Source organism: Clarias gariepinus, chromosome 19 (assembly GCF_024256425.1).
Source record: "Clarias gariepinus isolate MV-2021 ecotype Netherlands chromosome 19, CGAR_prim_01v2, whole genome shotgun sequence".
NCBI lineage: Eukaryota > Metazoa > Chordata > Actinopteri > Siluriformes > Clariidae > Clarias > Clarias gariepinus.
The window spans coordinates 8,901,055-8,912,686 of NC_071118.1; the positions used below are offsets into that span (position 1 = coordinate 8,901,055).

Sequence of the window (11,632 nt, forward strand, 5' to 3'; positions counted from 1 at the left end):
TTTATCATTATGATTAGATCAGCAGAAAAGATTAGACAATAATTTGTATTACGGTCTTATACTTGAAGTTATAACATTTCTGAGACAAATTTGTGACCAGGCACACTGCCCTTTGATTTACCCTCATGCAGAAATTGACTTTCTAGCTTATTCTTCATTTTACTTCATGGTTGTAATTATCCATGTTTAACAAAATTGACCAGAACAAATATAAGAGTGGAAACTACTGTATGTGTAACAATTTCTACAATGTTTTTGTCATAGGTGTCCTTAATGCTAAATATAACATTAATAAAGTTTGCTTAAGCATCTTAATTAAAAGCTTTAAATCAGTGGTCACTTACTGTATTTATGCGCTTACATGTAGTACAGCGGAAATATTGGATGAATAAGGGTCGTACAGCATCATCTCTCAGTCCGTAAATTAGTGGGCTTAGACAGCGTGGTAAAATCAACACAAACAAATAGTTTAGATAACGCAAGTCCAAAAAGAGTTTGCTGCTGCCAGCCGTTGCTGCAGCTCGCTCCATAATACTTTAGAGAAAAGAGGTGAGACACAGGCCCAGCTGAATTAGATGCAACAGCACAGTTTTGTGAGCTTTTGTTGCATAGTCTTTATTTGAGGAGATGGATCTGGCTGTAATCAAAATTCTGACATAAGTAAAAAGGATGATCAAAGAAACAGATACAAAATAAAATATGTTAAATCCCTGATAAAGATCTATCTGCCATTGCTTTATGAAAAGCCTCTCTCTTGTACACAAAATGAGTAAAGTTAAATAGTTAGTATCTGTCACAATTCCATAAAGCAAATCAATTATAAAGTTTATAGAAGCACTAAACCAAATTATTCCAATAGCAATGTGGGTTCTTTTTTGAGTGGCTATTTCTGCATGTCTTAATGGAAAGTGTATGGCCACATAACGCTCTAGTGACATTAGAGCCAGGTTTAAAGGTGCATTACGGAAAGTTGTACCTGAAACAATAACTATAAAAGCACAAGCAGCCATGACCACCTTGAAATAGGCCAGACCTAAGATATACAACAATGAGGTAACAAACAGTTGAATAGTATCATTGAGAAGCATATGGTTAAACAAAATGTAACGTGGAGTCTCTTTAAAAACAGTCTTTTTCCAAAGAGTGTAGATCATTATCACATTTAAATAAGTAAAGAACAGTGACATTATTACTGCAACACTAACCTTTGATATAGGTCCCTCAGTTAGTGCAACCTGATAAACTTGTTGATATATTAATGAAATCTCAGCTGTGCTATCATTCGTGGTTGCCATAATTTTATACAAACCATAAGCATGCAGTCATACAGGGATAATTACACATTGTCAATGACATTATTAAAAGAACAGGATTTGTCCATGTTAATTACAATAAATATATACATATATATAAGGTACAACCAGAACATACATTTTATAACAAAATACACATTATTTGCATGAATAAATTTATGTCAAGTGCTAGAAAACTGAGATGTAATGGGTTTCATTAAGATGTGTGCCAGCCCTAAATACCAGGGCTTTATAATGGACAACACTGTTACTCCAGAGAAACATGACATCTCTCAATGGAACTTAAAGTGATAAAATAAAAATATGTATTATTATTATTATTATTATTATTTTAAATCTGAATAAAAGCTATTACATAAATATGAAAATTGTAATGCCTAATAAAGACAAAAGAGACTAAATAACAATGATCAAAATAGATGTAACAGTAAAACTGTAACCAAACCATTTCTTTTGGAAAAAACAGATCTGTTGTCCCCCACTGGTTATTCACAATGTCATAATTGTGCAACTTATAAAATATATCATATTAAAAAAATTCAAAGAATTCAGAATTCAAAGAAACAATACTCACTAAGCCCTTTGTTAGATGCACATAGACCCACATATCCACACAACTGGGTAATTTGTTCATTTGAAACGGTAGTATTTACTGTATCAGATGTCTGGAGATGCTGCTTTTCCAAGCTCCGCCAGACTGACCAATTTTTCAACTTTTTCGTCCCCTTATGAAAAGTGAACATATAACAGATAAGTATTTTATACTATATTCACTTGAAACACCTTTAAGTTTTAATTGTTTTGCAGCACACTGCTTCAAGCCAGCATTAGCATTGCCAGCCTGTTAGCCCGGCTATCACAAATTTGTTTATGCTTTTTCACGCCGATTATTTCCGTTTTTAGACACCATGTCGGTTGTGTCTCTGCCTCTGAGTGCAGGTGAGGATACATTGGACCTGCACTTGGTGGATTTGGAGCTGGAGGCCGTGAAGAAGCTAATCCGCGACCTACAGATGAAGCTGGGCCAGCTACAGCAGCGGAAAGCCACGTTGGAATCGTCACGGACCGACGCTCACCTGTCCCAGGTAGATTCTCGGCGTGACACTAATTCTACTGCAACCTCAACCCCTCGTGTTTCTCTGCCCAGGTCCAACGCACCAAGGACGCGGCCCGCCCAGGTTTCCTTCACCCAGGTGCTGGGATACCACGAAGCCTGGATACAGCAGCAGTGGAAGATGCTTTCCAGGCCCCGGGCAAAGACCTCTCCCCCTCCGCCACCACCCATCTTAGAGATCGCGACCCCGACTCCATCATCCGGCACGTGCATGCTACCACGGCTAAAGGTAAGGTGCACACTCGTTGTTTACCTGGTGCACGTGTTCTTGATGTTGCTGCACAGGTACCTGCGGCCCTGAGGAAGAACATTAGAGCTGTGGTCCTTCATGCTGGCACGAACAACACCAGGCTGAGGCAGACAGAGATCCTAAAGAAGGACTTCAGGAGCCTGTTTAAGAAAGGTCCACAGCACATCACCCACGACAAGGATCGTCATATCTGGTCCGCTTCCCACATTTTAGCGAGGAATCGAGAACTTCAGTAGATTATTTGCCTTTAATGAATGGTTACAATCTTGGTGTCAACAACAGAGATTACCCTTTGTTGATAACTGGAATGTTTTCTGGGAGCGTACTAGGCTCTACCACACCGATGGCCTGCACCCTAGCAGAGCAGGAGCAGCGGTTCTTTCAGACAACATCTCCAGGACACTACGAACCATCTGACTGGCATACCTTAGATATAAGCCACAATACAACTCACCATACTGATAGATGCACACACATAGCATGTCCTATAGAAATTGTTTGTAGTGAGAAAAAAAGAATAAATTAGTTAAATTCGCCCATAAAAATCTGAACCATAAAACCAGAAAAAGGCCAAATAAGTAATCAAAATCTACCTCTAAAGTTTGGACTTCTCAACATTAGATCCCTTGTGCCTCAAGCACGTATTGTAAATAAAATGATCTCAGATTATTGCCTTGACGCACTCTGCCTCATCGAAACCTGGCTTAAACCAAATGAATATATTGGTCCAAATGAGTCTACCACGTCAGGATATTTCTATAAGCACGAGCCCCGTCTAACTGGTCGCGGTAGTGGTGTCACCACTATCTACAATGATGATACTCACTTTTACTCAGAAAATAAGGCCCAGGTTTAACTCATTTGAAGTGCTTATCATTAATGAAATACATAATAAACCCATGCTATATTTTACAATGGCCACCGTGTACAGACCACCAGGCCCATATGTCGATTTTCTTAGAGAATTTGGACATCTGCTATCAGACCTATTGGTTAACTCTGACAAAGTGTTGATAGTAGGACAGATAATCACAGATCATCGCCTCCTGATATATCCTCTACCCGTAGAACAGATTAGCTGTGTCTCCCCACATTATCAATTTGTTAGAAATATGAATCAGACTACTAAAGACAGATTTACAAGTAATCTGCCGGATCTGTCCCAATTTATTATTAGACCCCTAAATGCAGATGATCTAGATGAAGTAACTAGCAGCATGGGCATGATTTTTACCAGTACATTAGACACTGTTTCTCCCATCAGATCAAAAAAAGTCAGAGATAAAACACTTGTGTCACGGTTCCTCAATCGGTGTCTGCTTGGTCGTGGCATAATTGCAGGAGGCGAGCTGGCGGTTCAATAATAGTCTTTATTTACAAGTCAAAACACAAGTAAAGCTCTTCCAGTGAGAGCAGGTATGAAGCTTTAATGTAAATAAACTTAACAAAAACCGACACCAACATAAACCATAATAATTGCAACAACAACAAAAGCTAGACGCCTGACTGAGCTTCAGTCAGGCTATTTATAATAAACTCAATTAGCTTTCCTCGGTTCAGGTGAATGCTTACGTCACCTGACCGAGGTGCAGTCTGGGCCTTGAAGTCCACTAAAACAAAAATCAACATAACGCAAACCAGACTAAGAGCGCTTTGGCGCCCTCTAGGGGTTAACCCTTACAACTTGCACCATGGTACAACAGTCATACTCGCGCCCTAAAGAGAGAAACCCGTAACCTTGAGCGAAAATGGAGGAAAACTAAATTAGTATGTAGTAAAGACAGTACGTGCAGCTATAGACAGGCTCTAAAAACTGCTAGGACCGAGCATCTTAGCCAACTGATAGCAAGAAACCAAAACAATCCCAGGTTCTTATTTAGTACAGTGGCTCGAAGTGAAGACTTTATCGGCTTCATTAATGAAAAAAATCAATAGTATCTGGACTATCGATTCTATCAGGATAGTATATAGAGGTTTAACCTCCAATAGTATCTCATGATCCATTTCAGCCTAAAGCTTCACATTTAGATTTTCAGTGCTTTACAGACAGGATAGGAAGAGCTGTATAAACTTATCACCCAGCTAAATCAACAATGTGCAGTCATGAACGGGGTGTATAGGCTGTGTTGTCGCTGTGGGCGGAAAGAGCAGGCATACACACAGAGGGGTGTTGTAAACAAAAAGAGTATTTTAATAATATCAATAACAAAATATTAATATATATTTATGTCTATGGCAAGACAGACATAATGACATTTACAGGCTTTAACACCTGTTACACGAAAGATAAGCGCTATGTCAAAACACAGGCTTAGGGACATATACAGGTTCTAATACCTGTTACACTAAACATAAGCGCTATGGCGAAACACAGGCTTAAGGACATATACAAACACTAAGTAGGGAGCTGACATGGGACCAAGACAAGACCAGAGACACGGAGAACCCAGAGGCGAAATAAAGACAAGACACGAAGAGACTAGGGAGACCAGAGACACGAAGAGACTAGGGAGACACAAAGGGACTATGGCTAGATGCATGGCAGTTAGCTAAACATGATAATTAGTTAAACATAGCAATTAGCTCCACATGGTTATTACAGGAGGACGCAAACAACAATACTTAAAAAAACATTAAACACACACCACACTTCACATGACAGAGTCAGCTCCACAAACATAGACACACACTGAACATCCTGACATTGCCAACACATTTTTTTTGTAACAAAACAAAACTTAAATCAAAACACAAACTGAACCAAACAAAACAAAATGCCCACATAATTACAGTAGTACAAACTAACAATGCTATTGTTAGTAATACTAAACAGCTATTTATAGATGATCTGATGAGCTACCTCTGAATCACCGGCATCACCTGACCGAGGTGCCTTTTGGGAAACTGAGTCTGCAAACAAAAACTACAAAAAACAAAACAATGACTTCTAGTGGTGGTCCCTTACATGTGCCTGTTAGACCCAATCTCAACCAAAGAAATAGTGCATACGGTTGGAGAGCCACTTCTAAACATTATTAATTCCTCATTTTATCTAGGTCACGTCCCTAAACCTTTCAAGTTGGCAGTTATTAATCCGCTTCTTAAAAAATCTAATTTGGACACTAATGAAATAACAAATTACAGACTGTTTTTAAACCTTCCGTTTATATAAAAAATATTAGAAAAAGTAGTATCAGCTCAAATATGCACATTCTTGCAGGAAAACAACATCCTTGAAGAATTTCAGCCGGGTTTCAGGCCTCATTATAGTACAGAAACTGCACTATTTAAGATTGCAAATGAATTGTTTTATGCTTCGGACCAGGGCTGCAATTCAAGACTAGTCTTACTTGATCTTAGTGCTGCATTCGACACTGTAGATCATAATATTCTCATAGATCGCTCACAAAATCATATGGGTATTCAGGGACAGGCATTAAAATGGTTTAGATCATACCTGTACCTGTCTGAACGATACCATTTTGTAGATGTAAATGGAGAACCATCTGGTGTAATGCCAGTGAAATATGGGGTCCCACAAGGGTCAGTTTTAGGACCTCTGCTGTTCTCAATATGCATGCTTCCCTTCGGTAACATCATTAAAAGACATGGGATTAGTTTCCATTGTTATGCTAATTATACCCAACTATATATCTCAACAAAACCAGACGAAATACCCAAGTTGTCTAGATTAACGGAGTGTGTCCAGGACATAAAAGATTGGATGACCAATACCTTTCTTTTACTAAATTCAGATAAGACAGAGATATTACTTATCGGCCCCAAAACCAGCACACAACAGCTTTTACAATTCAGCCTGCGTTTAGACGGATGTACTGTTACCACCAGCTCAACAATAAAAGACCTGGGCATAATATTAGACAGTAACTTGTCCTGGATCCTGCTTTATGATGGTTGGAGCTACACATGCTGCTCCTGTGCTTCGAATGATCCAGACCTCATCTGCCCATTGCTCCTACTGACTCATCCCTATGCTGAACTGAACTTCATGTTAATTTCAAAAAACTTTTGTTATATTGAACTTTCACCTGCACAACACATGATGTTATATAATTTCTATCCGTTATCATGCAAATGAGGATGGGTGCGTTATCATGCAAATGAGGATGATTGAGTCTGGTTCCTCTCAAGGTTTCTTCCTAATGCCATTTCAGGGAGTTTTTCCTTGCCACGGTCGCCATCACCCTTGGCTTGCTCATCAGAGACATTTCATCCATCATTCATTCATCAATCTCATTATTATCTAGACAATTTTTTTCACACATACGCACTTCCAAATATTTTCTTTTCTAATTTTTTTTTTTCATGTTTGTGAAGCTGCTTTGAGACAATGGCCATTGTTTAAAGCGTTATATAAATAAAATTTAATTAAATTAATGAATTAGCAACAGTGTAATGCATACCGTCATGGGCAACTGCTTCAGTTAGTGCTATAGTTAAATGATCTAACTACAGTGGAACCTTGAATTATGAGCATAATTCGTTCAAGACGTGGGCTCATATTCCAAAAAAACATTTGTAAATCAAAGCAAAATTTTCCATAAGAAATAATAGAAACTCAAATTATTCGTTATAAAGCCCAAAAAATGAAATACATAAAATAATTAATACAAAATATACAGGAGGCTTGAGTAAGGCAGACATCACTGACTGATTCTCCAGTCAGCACTCCTCTCCACGGTAGAGGCCAATTAAACCTGCTTTACAAACAGAGAGAGGGAAACACACCTAAGAGAGCAGGCAACACAGAAAATAATATTAAAAATATATGTATGTATATAATACTTCAGGACGTAACATCTGTTAAACTCATTCTCCTGTATACTCTCAACACACCCAACGATTATACAAATGTGGCCATTAAGGAGGGTCTCGAGGAAAAGGATCTCATGAGTTGCCACTGCAATGCGGTTAACTTCTCAAGCACATGACGTACATTACCTGTAGGGGCAGTCGATAATGTGTTATTCTCTGTCAGGCACTTATTAACAGCAAGCGACAGAGCGGAGTCACACACATCAACCCCCACTCCCGCCCCTAGCGATCCATTTACAATGCAATATTTTGATCAACAGCTCTATTCAGATCTTTTTTTCTTTCGCATGGCTGTGCGCCCGTGATTGTTAAGTGGATTACAAGGGCCATTTTTTTGTGTTCATGTCGCTCTTCTCACTTTTCATTTATAATGGGTGTGAAGTTATCAAACTGGTTTTGCTGGTGGCGAATAGGGGGTTTGAAGATGAATTAACAAGACAGAGATGACGTCTCTGCCTAAAATTTATTTCCCCAGCAAAACATCACATAAATATAATACAAATGTTTTAGTTTAATCCAATACAAAATAGTTTTTTTAGTTAAGTTTCCCTCAAAACTTTTATTTTTATTGATCATGCGATTTTTTTGTTCTTCTACTCTGCAGTAGTAACATTACTAATGTTGTTAATAAATATTTAAAACTAATTTTGTAAATAAATAACTAATAGATATTTTTTTGTTTTTTTTTTGTCCCAGAGTTTCTTCCTAATTTAGTTGTGTCCGATTCCTCCCTGCACTATGGGCGCTTCCACATTAAGGCTACTACTACTACCACTCAGTCAGGAGGGCTGAAAACTATGACATGTTTTCTCTGAACCACGTGACACCCGACCGCATCTTTTCGAACTGCTTGCTCACGTACCGTTGGGGGCGACGTAACACACTCGGAGGACAGCGGTATCCGGTATTGGCTGTAGAGCCATGATTAATGTGAAAGCATTATGTATCTCTCATCCCTCCCCTCTGAGACAGCTCGGTCAATCAGCTCTCTCTAGGCCTCCGGCTGCGAAAAGTTACAGCATCACCCAGGAAAAGAATTAGCGATCTCTGGATGATAGGGCGAGCACTTTACCGCTGCGCTACTCAGAGTCCCCTGAAGTGCGATACATTTTTTAAATAGTTTGTCTACACTTACTGTTGAAAAGACTTTGCGTGACTATTTGTCATCTATTGTCTGCCAAATGCAATATTTGATAAAATATAATTTTATTGTAATGGGATCCTTTGGAAATCTCTTCTCACCTTTCATTTACGATAGGTGTGAAGTTATTAAACCGGTTCCGCTGGTGTTGAATAGGGAGTTTTAAGATGAATTAAAAAGACAGAGCAGACATCTCTGCCTAATATTTATTTCTTCTGCAAAACATGAAATACCCAAAAATAAAAATGTTTAATGGTAGCAATTAAGTCAGAGTTCATAGTTCGATTTTTATATATTTCTTTTTATTTATGGACAGTTGTGCTATGCTTTCTTTGGAGAATAAACAAACCTGGCAGATAAATTGAGTTCATGAAAATCTTGGGCAGTGGCAGACTGGCCATCCGGAGCACCGGGAGTTTTCTGTTGGGCAGCAGGCCAATGTGGTTTGGCCCAGTCAATACACAAATATATTTAAAAAATTACGAAAACCATAATATTGCATGCCTTTTCTATGCAGATGGTTGAGTGTGCCGATCACAGCAGCTGCCATATTTGTGTGCCCCTGGTCTTGGGTGTGTCTATAGTAAAACAACTAAATTATAACACACAGAAAGAACTTTTTGTTTGAGGTAAAGTGACTGATGTCTACTCTGCGCACATGTTTATCAGCCTTTTAATCAAAGCACTGCCTTTTGTAAGGTAAAGGTGTGTGCCGCAGGTTTACGCAAACATTTTACATTCTTTAAAAGGCATATTCATAACATGTATTGTGCTACATTGTTTTTTGTAATCTAAATATTTTATGAGAGAAATAAAGCTGCTCACAGTGGCGCATGCTTCTTTGCAAAAGGAAGCGTTTATTAAGCAAGTATATATTTTTGTTTTGTTGCATTTATGAGGGATCAGTCATAATATACTCAGAATAATAGTAAGATGGTAAGCACGTTAATAAATAAAAAATGACTAAAGTTAAATATACACAATAAATTAATAGTTGTGTTTGCTTTACACTTATACCATTCCACATATATGTTTACAGTGGAACCTTTGATTACGAGCATAATTTGTTCCGGAAGTGGGCTCGTATTAAAAAAAAAAACCAAATTTAATTTTCCCATAAGAAATAATGGGAACTCTAATTATTCGTTCTACAGCCCCAAAAATATACATAAAAATAATTAATCTTAATTTGGTTTGGTAAAATACTCTTTAGTCCATATACCATTTGTAAGATCTTGTATTGACAAATACATACAGTATATCGACCTTGAGATTTTTTTTCTTTAATCAGTTCTGAAGAAATGATTAGATAACAATGTGCATTAAAAGCTTATTATTAAAGTTAAAAAAAAAAAGTCACAGCTTTTTTCAGCAGCCACTTTAAATGTCTAAGTGGGCCTTTGTTTCATTTAAAAGGCTGTGTATGAACACTAACTGTTATGCACACAAAGTGAGTTCAGCTTACACAGAGCAGGAGGGTAAATAGGATTAACTGTGTCTAACAACGCTAAAACACGGGTTAAACTCTGATGGATATCGAGTTACAAAGTATAACAATCCAATCATTCGTCATATAAGTTTTCTTAATACATACAATATCTACAGTATATTGATATACTTAAGCATTTAATATATACATTATATATGGTATAATGTATACTTGAAGCAATGGCTTTAGTTCAGTGTACATTGACAATAGACTTTTGTTTGCCTCTGGCACAATTGAAATAGTACATGAATAAAGGCCATACAGCATTATCTCTTAGTCCATAAATAAGTGGGCTTAAGCAGCGTGGCAAGATTAGCACAAATAAATAGTTTAGATAACGCAAGTCCATGAAGAGGCTGCTGCTGCTGGCCATTGCTGCAGCTTTCTCTATAATGATGTAAAGAAAGGAAGTAAGACAGAGGCCCAGCTGAATAAGATGTAGCAACACGGTTTTGTGGGCTTTTGAAGCAGAGTTTTTATCAGAGGTAACGGACCTGGCTGTGATTAAAATGTTTATATAAGTGAAAAGGATGATCATGGTGACTGACACAAAGTAGAAAATATTAAAGCCATGCAAAACATCTACCTGCCATGGTTTCTTAAAAAATCTCTCTCTTGTGCAAAATATTTGTGAGGATAAAAAGTTAGAATCCATTACTATGCCATATAGCAAATCAATTATGAAGTTTATGGAACCAACAAACCAAATGACTGCAATGGCAAAATGAGTTCTTTTCTGGGTGGCTATTTCAGCATGTCTTAAAGGAAAACATATGGCCACATAACGCTCTAATGACATTACAGCAAGGTTTAAAGGTGCATTATTAAATGTTGTAGTTGAAACAAAAACCAGAAAAGCACAAGCAACAGTGACTAGTTTGAAAACTGTCATACTAAAAATGTACAACATGGAGGTAACAATGAGCTGAATCGAGTCATTGAGAAGCATGTGGGTAAACAGAATGTAGCGTGGAGTCACTTTAAAAACAGGCTTACTCCAAACAGTATAGATCATGATGGCATTTAAATAAAGAAAGAACAGTGACATTATTATTGCAAAACTAACTTTTGAGATCGGTCCCTCGGTAAATGCAACCCGAAACATTTGTTGATGTATAAACAAAATCTCAGCTGTGCTATCATTACTGAATGCCATAATCTTGTACAAGCAGACAGTGATTATACTGACAAAATGGTTTCAGTGACTATAAATTACCAAGAGTCTCTCACAGACAAGACGTTTCTAAAATACAAAAAGAAAAGACAATATAAATGATATACATGGATAAAATGTCCAGTGATGGAGAATTTAGATAAAAGGCTTTCAGGAAAATGTGAGTCCAGCCTTGAAGTGTAGGACTGGAAAGAACAGATCTACATTATATCCTGTTAAATTCAATAGAAATAGTAATCCCAGAGAGAAATGATGTCAGTCTTATTATGATTATGCATCTCTGAAAGTCTTATTCTTCACAAATGTTTATTAACA

The 11,632-nt window shown here is 37.5% G+C and overlaps 1 protein-coding gene and 1 pseudogene across 1 annotated transcript; both read right to left on the bottom strand.

The window, feature by feature from the left end:
• Nucleotides 1-329: 329 nt before the first annotated feature.
• LOC128507865 (odorant receptor 131-2-like) lies at nucleotides 330-1,301 on the bottom strand (annotated as a pseudogene).
• Nucleotides 1,302-10,333: 9,032 nt separating this feature from the next.
• Nucleotides 10,334-11,407, bottom strand: LOC128507841 (odorant receptor 131-2-like). Its single transcript, XM_053478968.1, has one exon. It carries the CDS (start codon nucleotides 11,297-11,299, stop codon nucleotides 10,334-10,336), a length of 966 nt encoding a protein of 321 aa, XP_053334943.1. The 5' UTR covers nucleotides 11,300-11,407.
• Between the last annotated feature and the right edge of the window lie 225 nt (nucleotides 11,408-11,632).